Source organism: Lathyrus oleraceus, chromosome 1 (genome assembly GCF_024323335.1).
Source record: "Lathyrus oleraceus cultivar Zhongwan6 chromosome 1, CAAS_Psat_ZW6_1.0, whole genome shotgun sequence".
In the NCBI taxonomy this organism is placed as follows: domain Eukaryota; kingdom Viridiplantae; phylum Streptophyta; class Magnoliopsida; order Fabales; family Fabaceae; genus Lathyrus; species Lathyrus oleraceus.
The window spans coordinates 90107050-90127824 of NC_066579.1; the positions used below are offsets into that span (position 1 = coordinate 90107050).

The 20775-nt window shown below is 39.1% G+C and overlaps 1 protein-coding gene across 1 annotated transcript; it reads left to right on the plus strand.

Annotated features, from left to right (window-relative positions):
- The first annotated feature begins 9193 nt into the window (after positions 1-9193).
- LOC127093052 (uncharacterized) lies at positions 9194-19198 on the plus strand. Its single transcript, XM_051031954.1, has 3 exons — positions 9194-9535; positions 17442-18414; positions 18750-19198. Exons 1-3 carry the CDS (start codon positions 9194-9196, stop codon positions 19196-19198), a joined length of 1764 nt encoding a protein of 587 aa, XP_050887911.1.
- The last annotated feature ends 1577 nt before the right edge of the window (positions 19199-20775 follow it).

The window sequence follows — 20775 nt, forward strand, 5'->3', positions numbered from 1 at the left end:
CCTGTAGCATAGTTGTTGATGGGTACAGCAGCAGCAACATTATTATCATTGACCGGGCCTCCTTCTGGCGGAGCATGGTTGACCGGTGGAATTGCAGCCTCTTGTCTCTGAACCAAGGCTCGAAGTTCTTCTTGACCTTGCGCAACCCCTTGCATCATATTCATAAACTGGGCCATGTTAGCCTTCATCTCAGCCAACTCAGCTTGAACTTGATCCATACCTCTCTGTTGATTCAGTCTTGTTGAGTAGCGGTGCGGACGTTGATCAGCTATCCTGCCTGAACAGGAACCAAGAGTGAGAAGTCACGACCAAGAACACCTGTTATGCAAAATGATATGAGTATGGTGCTAATGATGCGTATGATGCACATGATATGTTCATTCCTCAGGCATTCAAAGAGCCTGAGTCATCCTCAAAAGATGGCAACCTGCAGCAAGAACAACATAGAAGCACAGAAACAACATACACAAGAGTGATGAGTACAAGGTGAAACCAACAACCTCATCTATATGAGTAACAGGATCATACAACAAAGTCGACAAAGAAAATCCAAACAATCGGAGTACAACAATGAATCCCATCCAACAAGCCTGGAGGTGATTCTCAACATACATATCAAAGATACAAACTAAGACAAACGGCCTCCCGGAATGAGAGTCTTCAAGTACTGACACTGGTCTATCAACAGGTCACATTCTGAACATTCTGGCAAAAGAGTGATCTTCTCCTTCAGTTGTCGTCTAAGCTCTACCACTTCTCCTCCAAGGTGGTTCTCTGATGCCTGTCTCAAGTCTACTTCCTTCTTCAACTGGATGTCTTTATCTCTGAGTTGCTTCTCCAAGTCTCTGATCTTCTTCTGATAGCTGGCCTCAGCTCTCTGCAGCCTCAAGCACTCCCGGTGTTCTGCATCTAGCATGCTCTCCACCTCCTCGTAGGATCTCTTCTTGCTTCTCAGTCTGCTAGCATCCTCTTCTCGCACTCCTCTGAGTTGATGAGCCAAATTCAACCTATCAGCTTTGGCTTTGTACAGCTCCATCTGGGTATCTTGCTCCTTCTCTCTCAAACGGCGATTCTCCATCAAGGCTTGCTTGTAGTGCTCCGCAGGCACACTCTCAGCAAGGATCAAAGGTGGTTGCTCCTGCAACGGCTCCATCCTATCGTAAGGTAACAACAAAGTTTCTACTCTCTCCTTGACCCAATCAGTGTAATCGGGCATAGCAACGGCAAACTTCTTCCCTAAGACAGATCCCTCCTTCACACCAATAGACTTCCAAGCTCTTCCTATCTGCTCCAATCTATCCGGGTCGTTCTGCTTCTCAAAATACACACTTTCTGCTACCTCAGCCTCAAGTGGTCTTCCCTTCATCACAAACCCCAACTGGCGAAGAGAAAGAACCGGGTTGTAATTGATGCAACCCCTAGTCCCTATGAGTGGCACATTACGGAATCCTCCACAGCTCATAATGACGTTACGCACATCCATCCGGTAAGATCGCCATCTGATATCATAGGAAGTAAGAGACATAACCCTCTGAGTCCACTTATGCGTGCTCTGAGCATCCACAAAAGGTCCACTGACTGGCAGGAGAGACAAGAACCATCTGAGCAAAAGCGGGAGACAACACCTGATAGCCCCACCCTTACCATGCCTACTGTGAATAGCATAGTAAGTGTCAGCCAACAGAGTAGGAACTGGATTTCCTCCAATGAAAATACTGACTGCAGCATAGTCAACAAAATTTGGCATACTCGGAAACAAGACGATCCCATAGATCATGACGGCCAACTGAGCATGAAAGGCTTCCCAACTTCCCTTCTCTGCTTCTTCTCTAGCTACCCTCAACAGAAACTTCAAAGGCAATCCTACAACATCCCCACTGGACTTCCAACTATCACTGACTTCCTTGATACCCAAATGGAGAGCTCTGGCAACAACTCTGAAATCAACCTCCTTGGGCACATCCAAGAAAGGAACCTGATACCGGACCGGGACACTCAGCAGAATGGAGTACTCCTCAAGAGTAGGCGCCAACTGATAATCTTGAAAGGTGAAACAATGAAGCTCTGGGTCGTAGAACTGTAGAAGAGTCTGCAACGGCACCGGATCGACTACCATCTTCAACAGTGTCAGAATATCTCCATACTGGTCAACAAACCCCTTCTGGTTACCACTGGTCATAAGGTTGCTCAACTCAATCAGAGACGTCAAAGGTTCACGATGAAAGCTGTAGGAACAAGTCTTCCGCTTCAACTCTGGGACTGTTGCCATCTCTATCAGTGAACAAGCTCTGGAATGTACCTGAGAAATGATATGCATGCAGGGATTAGTTTTTTTTTCTCTTTTTTTCCCCCTTTTTTTTTTTGTATCTTTTTTTTTATTGCGTTTCTTTTGAAAAATAAATATGCTATGATGCAAATGATGCAGACACGACTGGTTGACTGTGTCTCTCAGAACACAGGATCAAAGCTTCGGCTTGAACTCGGAACCACATATTCATCTGAAACCCAAAGTCATCTGAGACCCCAAACTTCTGAACCAATAGTCACCAACAGGATCACAAGTCACCAACAAGTCACCAACTGTACCTGTAATAATGATCATTCCCTCCCCACTCACGGGTGTCATCTAGGCCAGGGTAAGGTCGAGAGAAACGCAGCATAAATAACCTTTCGCAGAACATCATCGTATACACACCCAAAGTATGTAACGATAATATCCCACCAGGGTCTGAACTGCTCGTGATATCAATGTTCTGCTAAGTGGCGCAATACGACCCGCTTCCCATGAATCACTCTATTCCTAAGTATCCTAGATTTCACTCATGGCCTGGGTATTGGGCCTTTTACCTCATGTAACTCCCACCCCAACAGAGAGAAACAGACAACCAGCCAGGCAGGTAAATAATGAATGAATGTAAACATTAATGCAAACAATAAATGCAAACGATAAATGCACATATATACAAATGAACGCAATAAATAACAACCAATAGCAACCAAACCCTATCCTAGAGAGCGCTAGGAGAGACTCGCTTAGGGAAGACGGACCAGCACAGGTCAACTTCTCTATAGTCCCCAGCAGAGTCGCCAGCTGTCGCATCACGCGAAAAACCGGCGGGAAAACAAGAACAACAGAGCCGCCACCGTGCGTTATTTATCCCAAAAGAGGGAAAGGAAACGCTCAGAGTAAACCTAGGAAAAGACGTGGTCTCGCGACCAAAGAGAATGGGATCGGGAGTCGGTTATGCGAAGGGAAGGTATTAGCACCCCTACGCATCCGTCGTACTCGACGGGATCCACGCACAATAGGAAGGGAAAATGGTTGCTAAAACACTGCTCACACACACACACAACTGGCTGAAAGAGACACAAGAAAACAGACTGAAACTGACTCGACAGGATACCGCATCCTGGGCCTACTTAGTCTATCAGGCATAGACATCAGAGTCGAAGTAGTTCGGACTGGGGAAACGACACATGCTCGCTAGGATATCGCATCCTATGCATACGTATCTTCTCGGACGAGAGAAGAATCAGAGCATTCGTAGCTCGACTGACACGCACACCAAACCACACAAACAAAGGCAAACCTAGAGCCTGAATGCCAATCACTGGACTTACATCAGCATCCGAACCAGAACACACACAAGAAGGCAAACATGGAGCCCAAATGCCAATCACTGGACTTACATCAGCATCCGAACCAGAACACACACAAGAAGGCAAACATGGAGCCCAAATGCCAATCACTGGACTTACATCAGCATCCGAACCAAACACACGCACACTGGAACCTAACTGCCACTCGATGGACTTACATTAGCTTCCAAGCACACAACAAGACAAAACAAAGACACAGGCGCCCGGAGAGATCAGCTCATCTCCTGCCTACGTACCTCATCTGGTATGAGGATCAGGGCGACGTAGTTCCCCTACAGAGGGATACAGGATTAGCCTAACCAGATAACAGAGGGAGACACAACTAGGGAGACTACGACTCGAGCCTAGATGTTATCATGCAAAATCAACCCTAAGTTAAGGTTTCTAGCTAACTGGCACAGGGAGCCAGACTATCCTAGTCATGACTTGCACAGGAAGCAAGCCACACACACACTTAACTTGCACAGGAAGCAAGCCAAGCAAAACCTAACTTGCACAGGAAGCAAGTCTAAACTAACCCTAACTTGCACAGGAAGCAAGTCAAACAAACATACCAGCACAGATAGCACACACTATACACAAACAAGTGGCTCAAACAAGGGTTAGATTTTAGTCGAGGGGTCATATCAACCTCAACAAACAAACCTCTGGAACTGGGTAGATGTTGCTCTTAACCTTGCCATTGAGGGGCTAAGGTGAAGCAGATGAAAGGTGAGTGAAGATAAGACTTCACAACTCTTATCCCTGGCCTGGGAGAGCTAAAAACAAGAATGTGTGGGTTCAGAAAGTGGGAACCCTTCTACACATTTGAAACTGACTCAACTGTACAATCGTACAAGATCTTGGGTTTGTATCTGCCACGCATCAACACAGTGGTGTGAGCAAAACAGAAGACACACTGAATAGCAGGGGATAGGTTGCATATCCCTTGGGTTCTGCCAATTGCCTCTTCACTTAGGAGGTCTTTGACTCTATGCAAGGACAAAAGTAAACAGTCACAAACATTGCCTCTTAAGGAGGACTTCAGACAGTTGCCTGGCCAAGTAACAGGCCAGGTCTTCCAGACTACATGAAGATGAGAAAGGTATACCTCAATGCAAATTGCTTATACAAGCAAAGCAAAGCAAAAGTTCACAAGGAACTGAGCAACTAAAGTACCTGAAACCAGTCAAGCACAGTTAGTATACAAGTCAAAGTTGAATCAAAATGAAACAGATATCAACCAGTCAACACAAGCAAGTGAATGTGCAAGGCACAAGGCTCAAGGCATGTGAGCCAAGCCACCTACAAAACAAACAAGTTAAACAATTATATTTAAGCAAGCCCAATCAAAAAGAAATGGTCTCATTGGTCATTTGTTGGTCAACCTGAAAACATGAGCTCAAAGGTGAGTAACAGGACCACTAGGGCAAGCCTAGGGTCAAAAGAGAATGAAAAAGTTAAAACAGCAAAGGGCAAGTATCCAAAATCATGTTCAAACATTCAAGAAACAAAACCAATTGGGTTCACATTCATATCAATCACTATCATCATTTCATGAACAATTTAGGTCAAAACATGGCATTTAGAAGCTCAAAGAAGTCAACAGCAAGACTTGCATCAAAACCAATCTTAAACATTTCCAAAAATCACCAAATAAATCATGATCAATCACAACCCACAGCATGGTAAGCATGTCAAATTTCATCTCATTTGGACAAGTGGAAGGCAGTCAATGAAAATCAGAAAGTCAAAGCAATTTTGAACATGCTCAATGAAGTCAACCAAACATGGATCAACTTAGAAAAATCATAAATCAGGGATGGTGTATGATAAATGAATGGGACTAAAACCATGGCAAAGATGAGGATGTCTAGTTATCTCATGTAAAATTTCATGTCCATCTAATAAAGTATGAGAATTTCACAAATGAAATGGGAACAAGTGTCACAAAAAGTCAACATATGACTAAACAGGGGAGAAAATCTCAAACAATTAGGAAATGCCACAAATAATTCCAAGAAAATTCACATGTAAACTAGACATATTCAAGCTCAATCATACAAAAATTCAAACCAATTTGAGTTCAAGAAGCATGGTAATGAAAATCATGAAGTTGGACATCAATGGTGTGACACAAATTGTCACACCCTAATTCAAAAAATCATAACTCACAAACCAGCAATGATAAATTCACAAACTCTACACCAAAATCACCATGAATGTGTCTAGTTTAAGCACAAAAAATTTCAAGGCCATTGGATAAAGCATCATCATTTCACAAATGTTTTGGCAAAGTGTACAAAATTTGGGCACATGAACAAAACCCTAATGCCATTTAAAATCTACTCATCCAAAAAATCAGCAAAAATCATGATAAAAAACTAGGGATCCACATGAACACAATGCAACAAGTCCCATGAATTTTGGATTTAATATGAAGATGTTACGGTTTTTGCAAAATGATGTATCAATTGAAAAAAATCATTGAAGAAATAAACACCATTAATTAAATAAATTGGTCACAATGGCAATTTTGTAAATATTTGGTCCGGTTATTGAAACGCCGCGTTTAGCACAGGGAAATAGAATGTTTTGATTGGTCATGGGGGCACGGGTACAGTAACAAGGCATGCAAAACGTCCAAATGCAGAAAAACACGATTCAAAAGAAAAATTTCTGGGTTTCTAGGGTTTTGGCACTGTAGCTTCATCCTCATTCAAATCATGAAGAACAAAATCGCCCAGAAAACATGGATACGCATACCATTCGAACAAGTGAACCAAGCACATGCATAATCCGAACATGGTTTTCAGTAAATCGAAACATACAAAACAAATCATACAAGAACATGTTCATGAGTGAAACTTTAAATCCATGTAAGTCAGTGAATATCCAACCATTTTTAGTGGTTCAAGTTCCAAAATGACCAGCATAAAGAGCTCTACACAAAGCATTGCATGATTTAGAGAAAAGAGTGACTCGAGTTCTTACTTGATTTTGAAGAAATCAACGAAACAGTGTTGTTTGTGTGTTATAAGCTCAAACAGATGAAGCTTGTGGTTTGAAATGATGAATGGTGAGTGGTTTGTAGCTCAACAACCCTTGGAAATGCTTAAACCGAGTTCTGCCATGGATGATGTGTGAAGAAAAACAGTCGTGTAGATGCTGATACAGATGGTGTTTGAAGGTTGCAACCAGCTCCAAATGATGAGTAGATGTTGTATCAAACAAAGCAAAGTTGTGTGGTTGCACTCAGTTGACAGAATTTTGAAAGTGGCAATAAAATGAGATTTTTAGAGAGTGAGTTTTTCTGTGTTTTGAGGCTGCAACTAGGGTTTTCTTCAGCAAGAAAATGATGATTATATATGCTGTTTAATGGTACAAAGCAAGCTTCATGAAAGTATGGAAAGGAGTTGGTAAAAGTGTACTTTCTTTCCAATTTTCAAGCAACTAGGTGATGGCTATGTGTACTGCATAAAAATGGGCTTGCAACAAGTCATAAACCACATTTCAGAACATGTTTGGATGGTAGGAATGGTTGGAAATGATTAATTTAAAACTTCACTTTTTCACCTTACTTAAAATTAATTCAAGTAGGTTCAAAAATGCCATTTTGATTGGTAATGTTTTGGTGAATGAAAGTTACATTTTTGGAAAGAGGAGGTCAAATGTGACTTGTAGGAAAAAACCCCACCCAAATTGGCCAAATGGTTTGAGAGATATGGCCTTTTGAAGTTCAAGAATTTTTGAAAACGATTTGATCATAACTTGCCAACCATACATGGGAATTGAGTGTTCTTGGACTTTTTGGAAATGGGAGAACAAGATCTTTAACTTTCATGTTGGGCAAAAATTCATTTGAAGCTTGTATCATGATGTAAGTTTGAGGATCAAGACTTTCCATTTTGGGCAGGTTTCAATTACAGGTCCAGTTTCCACTTTTGGAAATTTCTGATCTGGCTTCAAATTCTTCCATGATGGTGTTTGACATGATATATGAGTCCTATTTGGACATGAATGAGCTCTCTCAAACCAATTTCCATCATCAAATCACTGATTAAATGGATAGTTGACCAACAGTTGACTTTTAGGGTTTCTGACTGATTGTGCATTGACTGATGACTTCTGAACATCCAATCCTTGACCAAAACTCTCCAAATGGATCCCCAAGTCATGTGAACATGTTGGACCAACCCTAGGGCCTTGGCTTCTTGAGAATTGTGCTTGCTTGCTTGACTGACTGATCTCCTGACCAGTTTGACCTAATTTCTTGATTGGCTTGCACTTGAGGCAAATGGAACAATGCAATGCTATGCAGTGGACCATGATATGCTATGACCTAATATGAGAATGTATGTACAATGATAGGTGCAAATTTGAGGTGCTACACTCAGCACTTGTCATCTATCAAATCAAAGGAGATTGGGAGACCCGCCATCCCAATTTGATCCCATACCGAGAGCATGTCATGAAGCTAATCCCCTACTTTGATGAGATTAATTTCCATCATATTCCTAGGGAGGAGAATCAGCTAGCCGATGCCTTGGCTACTCTGTCATCTATGTTCAAGGTCAAGTGGGCTAACGAATCACCTACTATTACAATTCAACGTCTAGACGAGCCAGCACATTGCTTGGCAGTTGAAGTAGAAACAGATGACAAGCCTTGGTTTTATGACATCAAACGATATCTTGAGAAGCACGAGTATCCAAATGATGTATCCATCACAGACAAAAAGACCTTAAGAAAGTTATCAGCCAATTTCTTCCTAAGTGGTGGTGTTCTATACAAAAGAAACTTTGATTTAGTTCTGCTCAGATGCGTGGATAGACACGAAGCCGACCTACTCATCAAAGAAATCCACGAAGGTTCTTTCGGCATTCATGCAAACGGACATGCAATGGCGAAGAAAATCCTTAGAGCTGGTTACTATTGGTTGACAATGGAAACAGATTGTTACCACTATGCCAGGAAATGCCACAAGTGCCAAATTTATGCTGACAAGGTGCACGTGCCACCTACTCCTCTGAATGTTTTATCAGCTCCATGGCCATTCTCAATGTGGGGCATAGACGTGATTGGTATGATTGAGCCTAAAGCTGCAAATGGACATCGGTTTATTCTGGTTGCCATTGACTACTTCACTAAGTGGTTAGAAGCAGCTTCTTATGCCAATGTGACAAAGCAAGTCGTCACTCGATTTATCAAGAAAGAGATAATTTGTCGCTACGGAACTCCTAGCAAGATTATCACTGATAATGGATCAAATCTGAATAATAAGATGATGAAGGAGTTGTGCGAGAATTTCAAGATTGAACATCATAACTCGTCACCTTATAGGCCAAAGATGAACGGAGCTGTAGAGGCAGCTAACAAGAATATCAAGAAGATCATTCAGAAGATGGTGAAAACTTATAAAGATTGGCACAAGATGTTACCCTTTGCTTTGCACGGATATCGAACAACTGTTCGCACTTCAACAGGGGCAACCCCTTTCTCACTAGTCTATGGCATGGAGGCTGTGCTACCGATAGAAGTTGAGATCCCCTCAATGAGAGTCTTGATGGAGACAGAATTAGAAGAAGCAGAATGGATTCAAACCAGATTTGACCAACTCAATCTAATCGAAGAAAAGAGGATGACAGCGTTGTGTCATGGTCAGTTATATCAGAGGAGACTCAAGCGGGCGTTTGACAAGAAGGTCCGACCTCGAGAGTTTAATGTAGGTGAACTAGTTTTGAAAAAGATAATCTCCCTCCATAAGGATTCACGTGGCAAGTGGATTCCAAACTATGAAGGACCATTTGTGGTGAAGAAAGCTTTCTCTGGTGGAGCTTTAGTTCTCACGAACATGGACGGAGAAGAGTTGACACACCCCATCAATTCTGATGCAGTCAGAAAGTATTATGCCTAAGTAAAAGAGACGGATAATAAAAGCTCGCTAAGTTGAAAACTCGAAAGGGCGACTTAGGCAAAAAAATGAGCATCCCGGTGAGTTGAAAACCCGAAAGGGCGGCTCAGGCAAAAATTAGGGATAAACAAAAAATTAAGCCCGGTAAGTCGAAAACCCGAAAGGGCGACTTAAGCAAAAAAGGGTAAAATCTCCCGGTGAACTGAAACTCTTAAGGAGCAGTTCGCGCAAAAGTTAGGGAATATCCAAAAGCATAATACTGCAGCGACACAAGTCAACACTGCCACAAAGCTCAGATGGAAGAAAACAGTCCAATTACCATCTCCAGAAGCAAAGTAATGAAGACTAGAGGACATAGGGGAAAATAGCAAAGTTGTATTTCATTGGAAAATCAGTTAAATTTTTGTTGCCATTTACTTGCTTTCTTTCTCTGTAATCTCCTCTTAGAGGGGTTTACATCTTCATGAACCCCATGTATGAGTTATTCTTCTCATCAAATAAAATTGTTCAGTTGAACATTGCTTTACCAATTATTTCTGTTTTTCTACTTAATGTCGCTTTTTATTTTTGATAAGATAAAAACATTAAAATATTGGAAACGACAAAGCTTTTGAAAACTTTAATTTGTTTTGATTTTGAAAGTATAAAAGGAATTTTTGTTGGTTTACAATAATGCATCTGGTTCACAAGACGTGGGACATTTCCTGGATCATTGTAATCTAAAGCAAGTTTGAAATGGATTCTCTTCCAGAAGCAAGAAGTCCTCATTGAAGCCCGCTTGGCGGAAAAAGCTGAAATCAGAGTTTTTTTTACAACAAAAAATTTATTTCATGGTGTCAGTGCTATTCAAGACAAGGCGTTGGGGAATCCGAGCTTGATACCCGCAGAATGCATAAACTAATATATTCATGCATTGACATTCATTTTGCATATCATGTACAAAAACAGATCATGCAGAAACCTCAGCCAGATTCAGCAACCTCTCAAGAAAGTTCAGTGTAATCCTCAGCAGACCAAGATGTAAGGTGATTGATGTTCTCCCATTGGAACTCTGGTGTCAACGGAATTTCTGCTTGGTTTCCCCAGTAGATAACTCCACACAGAGTTTCTCCAACATTGTATTTTCTCCAGCAAAATTTCATGAACTCCCCAGCAAGTCTCTGGGATCTTCTCATTCCCCAAAAGAGTCTTCTGTCAGCCAAGAGCAGCTGAACATGCAGTTATTCCCCAAAGGAAGCATTTTGTTTATTTCCCAGCATTTTGCATCATCCAAGAGCAGTTGAATGCATTAGTTTTAGCCAAGAGCAGCTGAATACTATTTTATTTTCCAACAGTTTACTTTAACCAAGAGTCGTTAAATGCATCAGTTTCAGCCAAGAGTTGCTGAATATGACATCTTTAGCCAAAAGCAGCTGAATATGATCATTTATTCCCCCAGGAGTGTCTGCCTTCAACGAAGAACGTTTAAAAACCAGTCGTGCATGTTACCTTATAACAAGTCCATCCCAGAGACCTAATGTCAGTCAAGAGCACATGAACGTGATTCTCTCATCTCCAGTCATTTGCGTATCATTTGAGAAATCAAGAGTATTTCTCAATTCATTTACAATCATGGTTAAGGAATCAAGAGTATTTCTTAATTCATCTGCATATCATTTGAGAAATCCAAGTGTATTTCTCATTTCATTTACATTTCATGATTAAGGAATAAAGAGTATTTCTTAACTCATTTGCATTCACATGATTAAGAAATCAAGAGTATTTCTTAACTCAATTGCATATCATATGAGAAATCAAGAGTATTTCTCAATTCATTTACATTCATGATTAAGAAATCAAGAGTATTTCTTAACTCATCTGCACATCATCTGAGAAATCAAGAGCATTTCTCAATTCATTCACATTCATAATTAAGGAATCAAGAGTATTTCTTAATTCAATTGCATTTCATCTGAGAAAATCAAGAGAATTTCTCATTTACATTCATGATTAAGGAATCAAGAGTATTTCTCAATTCATATGCATTATCATGATTAAGAAATCAAGAGTATTTCTTAACTCATACATATTTCATTTACATTCATGATTAAGAAAACAAGAGTATTTCTTAACTCATCTGCATGTCATATGAGAATACAAGAGCATTTCTCAATTCATTTTCATTCATGATTAAGGAATCAAGAGTATTTCTTAACTCATCTTCATAGAATTTAAGAAATCAGGAGCATTTCTCATATCATTTATCATCCGATGATTAAGAGATCAAGAGCATTTCTCAATTCATCTGCGTTTTCATTCAGCCATATGATGATTAAGAGATCAAGATTTTTTTCTTCTTAATTCATTCATCTCTGAGGAGTCAAGAGTACTTCTTAGCATGCATATCATTTGTCATATGATGATTAAGAAATCAAGAGTATTTCTTAATTCATTTTCATTCATTTTTAAGGAGTCAAGAGTACTTCTTAGCATCCATATCATTTGTCATTCATACGGTTGAGAAATCAAGAGTATTTCTCAATTCATTCGTATTCATTTTTAAGGAGTCAAGAGTACTTCTTAACCTTCATTTACATGCATATCGCCCGACAATTAGGAAATCAAGAGTATTTCTTAAATCTCGTTGCATTCATTTGCATTATTGTCTGTTGATTAAGAAATCAAGAGTATTTCTTAAATCCAAGTGCATTCGGTCATAACCATAAACATATCTTTCTTTCCCATAAAAGGGCAAAATTTGGGTTTGTTTTGGTATTTAAACTATCTTTCACCATGATGATTTGAAGACAAGAGTTCTTCATATCCTCCAGTTAAAGATGTTTAAATAGGGGCAGCTGTCATACCCTAAATTTTACCCTGAGAGTTTTTCACTCGCATCAGCATAACATAATCTATCTGTTTTGTTGCATATTTAATCAGTTAAAAGCATTCATTAGGATTTAGGTGAAAAGTCAGGAATTCTGGCATTTTATCTAATCTTTATGATATTCATTCATTCATCTGTTGATTGAGAGGTCAAAAGATTTGAGTTCTCAAATCTCAGTGCATCATTCATTTAGTTGCATCTTGTTTTAGAGATTCAGAGGGTGACAATCAAGAGTATTATCGTCATCTGGATCTTTGTAGAGTTTTGTTTGTGTTTAAGAATCAAGAGCAAATGATCTAGGAGCGATTCGTTTACGTATGATTGTCTGTTCATATTTATCCAGTCAGCAATTCATTTCATTTACAAGACATTTGCATTTTATACTTGTCATAATATGCATTTTTTTCATAGAATATTTAAAATATCGATCGGAATAATTTTTTCGGATATACAGACAGACTGATCGAATCGTTTCTCAACTATATGTCGGATTAACGGGCAAAAAAATTCAAATTTGAGCTTGAAGATGTCAGTTTTCTTAACCTACGGTTCACATAGTTTAACCTGGTGTGCTCGTTTTATTTTTTCGACTACTTTTTCGGACGCATTTTAATCAGTCTGATCCTTTTAACCGATCAATTTTTATTTCAAAATTTGATCGAAACCTGTATGTTTCCGAAAATTTTATTTCGCGTTTATCATTTTAATGCATTTGATTTATTTATTTATTTATTTGAAAATTTTTTACGCCCGATTTTTATTCATTTTTGATCCTTTTATTTTTGTTTTCTAATCAAAATTATCGTTAGAATTGAAGAGAATTATTTATATTGTGAGTTTTGATTTATTTTATTTGCTTTTTTAATTTAATTAGTTAAAAATATTGTTATAGTTTAAAGGATAACAAAAAGAACAAAAAAATTTTTTGTTAATGGTTAGAGCATACACGTGACTAAAGGCATTGCAATTATGAGAAAAAACTCAAATCTATCACATGATGAAAGACCCGCGGCTCACTTTGATTGGAAGCCACCTACAAAGATCAAAAGATCCCTTTCCTCACAAAGTTGGTGACTATAGGACCACTCTCTTTCATCATCACTCTCTGCTATATACTATCCCTCTCACTTCAAAAGAAAGGGGATATCACCATCGATCACTATCATCATCATTTTCTCTACCTCACTTTTTTCTCTCTAAGGAAAAAACTTTCAACCACCTTAACATAACATAAACTCAACAAACTCCAAAAAAAACTCTTCCTCACCTCACTCTCTGTTACTGAACTAAATAAGAAAAAATACCTTAACAAAAACTATTATTCCATCTCACATAACTCCACCTCCTTCCTTAATCATAAAACCTACACCATCTCTATTAAAACACCACAACTCCATCACCATCTTATACAATCATACACTATTTCTATCTCATTTTTCACTTGATGATATCCAACACTAACTACCACAAAATGCTCAACCTTCATACATGCACCACCGTGTAACTTCGTTCACGACTCGCCACCTCTTCATGTGTTCACCACCGTGCAACAACAACCGACACCGTAAAACTCCTTCGAACCGCCATAGAAAAAATTCGTTGGAAAGGTTAACGCATGAGGAAGAAATAGAGGAATTTTTCTTTTGATTTGTTCTTCTCCTTGCCACTTGTCACCGTTTGGTTAGTGACTTTTGTTTTATTATTATAATTTTTTTTTTAAAAAATCTCCCAAAATCTTTCCCTCTATACTTATCATGCAAACTGCCACTCTCATTTATTTCTTCTTTTTGTTAATTATTTATTATGCTTATACTTATTATTATTATTATTATTATTATTATTATTATTATTATTATTATATATATATTATATATTATATTATTATATTATATATTATTATTATTATTATTAATATATATTATAATATTGTTATTATTATGAGTATTATTATTATAATTATTTATTAACTATAACTAATATTATTCATTACTATTACTATAAGTTTGATTTTACTAACTGTCACGGTCATTACTATTATTATCATCAGATAGTACTATTTATTGGTTATCATATTTGATTAATATGTACGTTATGGTTACTACATATCATTATTATTATTATCTATTATTCTAGTTATTTTATTTATTTATTTATTTATTTTTGGATTATTAGTTGTTTATTTATTTATTTTGTTTTTTGTTTTGTTTTTATTTATTTATATTTATTTATTGATTATTTATTTTTATTTATCGTTAAAAAGAAATTTTGACTTAATTGTCCAATCGATTTTGTACAGATGCATAGCAATTTTAAAGTTAAAAATTCAATTTAACTTCAGAAATTGCATACAAGTATAGAGTTTATTGATCGGCCTCAGATAGGGTGATTCTTATATGAATCTCCTTACAATTACTTAACACAACGCTACATTTTTCCTTTTCAATTTAACTTTTGATTTTATTTCGAGTCCCTTGGCTTTCTCTTGGGCCTTCTTACAACGAGATTCTTTTATTTCTCAACTGTCTTTCAAAGCTTATATGATTTAATTATTGTGTTGTATCCCCATTCAACAAACTGTATCCCCAGTCCCAAAAATGTGTAATAAATTTACCGCTTTCATTTACTTTTATGTACCAGTTGATTGTTAATAAACGATTAAAATCAACCCTTTCAGAAAAGAACAAAAAAACAAACACTCGATCCAACGTCGAGTCTTTTATCCTAAATCAAATCCAAATTGATTGCAAAGTCGAGCACCACCCCCGCCACATCCAAATTACTTTCATAAGTCAACTTGAGACACTTGATCCAACGTCAAGTCGTCCCCCTATTTTTAAAAAAAATTTCACAATAAAAATGGAAGAAATTGATTAAGTTTAGACTTTCTCTGTTTCGAATGTTAGGATACTGCTGTAGAGCTCAATGTCCAAACATTCGTCTTCCATATTAACATACAGTAATTACTAAAATTAGGTCATTTCTCTTATAGAAGAAAAAGATTGATTGGGTATCGACCTTCTCTTTCCCGATTATTTGGACACTGCTGTAGAGCTCTCTGTCTGATTAATCGTCTTCCGTTAATAAACTTTGACCTAATTTGCCACACATTTTCATAAACAAACTTTTGGATGAAAAGAGAGTGATTAGGCTTAGGCCTCTTCCTTTTCAAGCATCTGAGTACTGCAGTAGAGCTCCCTGCTTGGATGCTTGTCTCCGCTTAAAATCAACTCAAACTCATCAAACTTGTTTTCTGCCCTTGTGCAACTCCGAAAACATTTTCAGAAAAGAGTATGCAATATCCATTTTGATGCGAAACAAACAAAGACTTCAGCCTCCAAGAGTGAGCAGCAAGTAAAGGTTTAATCGCTCAAATGTGATCCAAGTATCACTCTCTTTAAAAGCAATCCATCAAGTAGTTCTCTTTGGGTAGAACTACGTATGCCTTGAGTTCTTCATAACACCTGGAGATACGTAGGAGCAGGATTGCGAAATCTTGTCAGGCACATTAATATTAAAAAACCCTAAGTCTTTCCTTTCTTTCTTTCTCTTTCCTCACCCGATAACTAGAAGATCGCGAACGATATCACGCTAACACTCTAACACGAAACTAACTAAATGGGTCCCATCGAGTACGATGGATGTGAGGGGTGCTAATACCTTCCCCTTGCATAACCGACTCCCGAACCCGATTTGGTTGCGACGACCATTTCTTTTTGATTTTTGTGGGTTTTATCGATATTTCCCCTTTCCCTCTTTGGGAATAAATAAAGTTCGGTGGCGACTCTATTTTGTTTCTATTTCGAGCATTCCTTACGCTCGGGTATTTTTCGTGCCGCGACAGCTGGCGACTCTGCTGGGGAAGTACAAGTTGCCTAAGCGAGTCAACCCTAATTTAGTTTATTTTGTGCTTGAGTGTTTCTTTTATCTGTTTATTTACTTCTTATTTGTTCTATCTATATATGCCTTTATTATCTGTATTTCCAATTGCTGTATTATTGATATATGGTATCATTGGAACTTTCTGGACTATTGGCATTTGTGTGAGGAAAAGCTTTATACCCGAGCTATGAGAAAAACTTAAGTTAGGATGGTGGTTGTGTAGTATTGACCTGCGAGACATCGGACTCGTTAGGTTGATGCGAGAACCCCACTCAGATGAGATCCCTTGAAAGTATTACTGTCTTACGATTAGTCGTTTTGGCGGTGATACTTTCAACCTCGATCTATGATTCTGAGGACCTTTTGTAGAACCCTGAACCTATGGCTTTTAGGACCGATGGTTGTGTAGTGTTAACCTATGAGACTTAGGACTCGTTGGGTTAATACGAAGACCTCGCTCAGAATAGATCATTTTTGAGGATATTGTTGTCTTACGAGTAGTCGTTCTGACGATAATATTGTCTGGTGTGATCCATGACTCTGGGAACCGTGTCTAGAACCGTGGAGTCGATGGTTGTGTAGTATTGACCTACGAGACTTAGGACTCGTTGGGTTAATACAAAGACCTCACCTAGAATAGATCCTTTTTAAAATATTATTGTCTTACGATTAGTCGCTCTGACGATAATATTCTTGAATTGGGTCCATGATTCTAGGAACCTTTTAAACCCTAGAGCCTACCTGTGTTTGGTTTTCCTATTCCTGGAACCTTTCCTCCATGAAGTAATTAATCAGAATGTTCCAATGATCACCTACCCAACTGTACATACATAAACATAAAACATTTCATAATCATAACACATATGACATGTGCATATTTTCAAGGGACCTAAAGACTCTGTTGATTGCAGGCATTCAGAAGACATGGGTGGCAATCAAAAAAGTACTTATTCATTCAAGTTCAGGAATCCAAAGCTAGGATTGATTAAGGGGTTGATCTCAGATGTGAAAAAAATCAGAAGGAACAACTTTTGTGTTGAGTATGGTGACCTGTTGACTATCATGAACACCGAGGTGGATGCTTGGGCCATTTTCACTTTGGCACAATTCTATGATCCTCCCTTGCGATGTTTCACATTCCAGGACTTTCAGTTGGCGCCAACATTGGAAGAGTTCTCACATATAGCAAACATTGGTATCAAGGATGAAGTCCCTTACACCGGTCTAGGGGAATTTCCTACACATCAACAAATAGGTTCATCTATACATCTAGATAAAGCGGAAGTGAAGGCTAATCTTGGACCAAAAGGAGGCACTTCGGGATTCACTTTGAAGTTCTTAGTGGGAAAAGCTTCAGATTTCAAAAGTAAAGAAGATTGGGTCGCTTTCAATGCTGTGTTAGCCTTGATACTCTATGGGATTGTCTTGTTCCCGAACATTGATGACTTCGTGGACATGACTGCTATACGCATTTTCTTGCTCAAGAATCCCATTCCCACCTTGCTTGCAGATGTTTATCACTCTATCCATTGGAGAAATGAGAAGAAGGGGGGGATGATCCAGTGTTGCGCTCCTTTACTGTATAAATGGTTCTTATCTCACTTACCAAGCGAAGGGCCTTTTATTCAGAACAAGGATAACCTCAAGTGGTCTCAAAAAATCATGTCTCTCACTGCCAATGACATCACCTGGTACTCTCGTGTTTATGATGATGTGGACATAATCGTCAAATGTGGCAACTTCCATAATGTGCCACTCATAGGAACTCGAGGTTGCATCAATTACAATCCTGAGCTTGCTATGCGGCAACTTGGGTTTCCTATGAATGACAAACCAGAAGACAAGTTGTTAGAAGGTTTCTTGCTGGGAGAAGGAGTGAAGGACGTTGATCTGGTGAAGAGGATAGGTCGTGCCTGGACTAAAGTTCGTAGAGAAGGAAAAAGGGAGCGTGGAAAGAAGAATTGTATAGCTAGAGGGCCATATACAAGTTGGGTCCAAGCCAGAGTTTCTCAAGACAAATTACCATACCCTTATGAGCCTCCAATGCATATAAATCCTCCAGAATCTACTCACGTCACTATGGAGGAAGCTAAAGAGCTCAAAGTTGTCATCCAAAGTTTGGAAAAAGAGAATGAAGAGCTACGGTTGAACCTTCTCCGGATTACTGAAGAAAGGGATAATCATAAGTGGGAGCTTGGGCGGAAGAAAACACAACTTCAAGCAAATGTGGAAAGGACTGATAAGGAGGAATATAAGAGAAAAAGAGTCAAACAGGGGTTAGATCAGGCTGAGAGCTGCTTGAATACCGTCAAAAGCCAACTGAAACAGGCTGAGAGGGATTGTCGTGAGAAAGAGAAATGGTGGAAGCTCGCCACAAAACAAAAAAGGAGATAAGAGAGACGCTTGAGGCTGAGATAGCCAACCTCAATGTTTCACTCTTTGAATCAAAAGAAAGGGAAGAACGAGAACGCCGCAGTAAAGAGAGTGTTATGGCTGCTACTCAAGTTACACCTGAAATGTGGAATGGAAAGTGCCAGGAGGCTGAAAATGCTAATGAGTGGGAACGATACTGGAGAGGCCGACATGACTCTTTGCTACAAGAAGGTGAAGATTGGATGAACGCAAGGGAAAATGTGAATGCTAGCTTGGCAGCCTGCGAGGAAACCATCCAGTTTTTACATGAACAAAGAAATGAGTATCGAGACAAGTTTGCCAGTTTGATAGACTTCTGTAATGGCATGGCTACGAATGTGCCTTTGATGCTAAGATGTGATTTGGAAGACATAGACAATGACAATATCCCTCGTTCAGTGACTGAATTTATTTATCTTTGTGAAGACATGATAAAAAGGTTCAAAGGAGAGTTAGAAGATCTCAACAAACAGAAGCCTGCAGTTTGACCTTTTTTTTATGTTGTACTTTCCTTTATGTTTGAAAGAATATTTTGTACTCAATCCTTGTACTCTGTTTTGAATTGAATGAATGAAGGATTTTGAGTTTCTTTTGTACAAAAAAGTTTGGTTCCATTCTTGTTTTATTCCCCGTGATCTCTTTGAATGCTTGCTAAGTTACAAGGAATCTAACACGGTTCCCTGAAAATAAAATTAAATATAAGCATTAAAAAAAAACATTTTTATAGCCACGTGCATCAAAGCATGCATCATGCATTTCATTTCTCAAAATAAAAATTCATTTCATTTTTTCCTCGTCTCCAGTAGTTCAAGCTGATTCCTCAACGTGCATACGCTACCCGCTCCAACACGAGAAGAATCATGGATGTAGTTCGAGAAGAACAAGCTGCCTTCAGAGAGGAGATGGACTCTGTCAAAAGCAAGATTGAGCAGATCTTTGAGGCTATACAAGCTCTGGCTAGAAGGGAAGAAGAGGCTCGTGTTGCCGCTGCTGCAAGGAACGATGCTCTAGTTCAAGGGGCTGCTCTTCAGTCAGGACCTTCAGTTCCTATTCCAAATCCCGTTGTCTACGGTCTTCCTCCAGGTTTTGTTCCACCGTCTGAAAGAACTCATGTTCCTCCACCTGCACATACTTCTGGAGTGGCTGACGGAGTCGCTGTGCAAGGACCTCCGATAGTCAATCAAGTAGTCATGCCCCGTACTGATGAAGAGCTCCAGGACAAGTTTGAAATGCAGAATTACAATGGAGCTACTCCAGTGGTCATCCCTACTGCTGCCCAAGATTCTGAGGCTATCTTGATGTGTCGTGCTCTGGCCGAAAAGCTAAGAATCTTGGAAGGACATAACTCAACCGGTTGAGTGCCTTGGAGATGTGTCTGGTCCCAGACGTGGTGATTCCTCCAAAATTCAAAGCGCCTGAATTTGAAAAATACAAAGGACTCACATGTCCTAACATACATTTGAAAATGTATTGCAGAAAAATGGCTGCCTATGCCAGAGATGATAAGCTCATGATCCATTGCTTTCAGGACAGTCTAACTGGGGCATCTTTGGACTGGTACATGCAGTTGGAATGTAGCAACATCCACACTTGGGATGAGTTGGCTGAAGCATTCGCAAAGCAATACAAATATAATACTGACATGGCACCAAACCGTACTCAGCTTCAGAGTATGGCCCAGAAAGACAATGAATCTTTTAAAGAATACGCACAACGCTGGAGAGAATTGGCTGCAAGGGTGCACCTGCCGCTGGTTGATCGTGAATTGATTGACATTTTTATGGGAACCTTGCAGGGCCAATATTATGAAAGATTGATCAGTAGTGTGTCCACAGGATTTTCTGACATGGTGATCGTGGGAGAAAGAGTAGAAGAAGGACTGAAGAGTGGTAAAATCCAGGGAGGTTCCAGCAGTCAACCAATCTTGAAGAAGCCTTTCAACGGATTCAAGAGGAAGGAGGGTGAGACTAGTGCCATTTCTTCTCAGAGGAGGGTACCACCCAGGGCTCCTGCTCCTCTGCCTTATTATCAGTACCCTTACGTAGCGGCTGCTCAATATCCAACC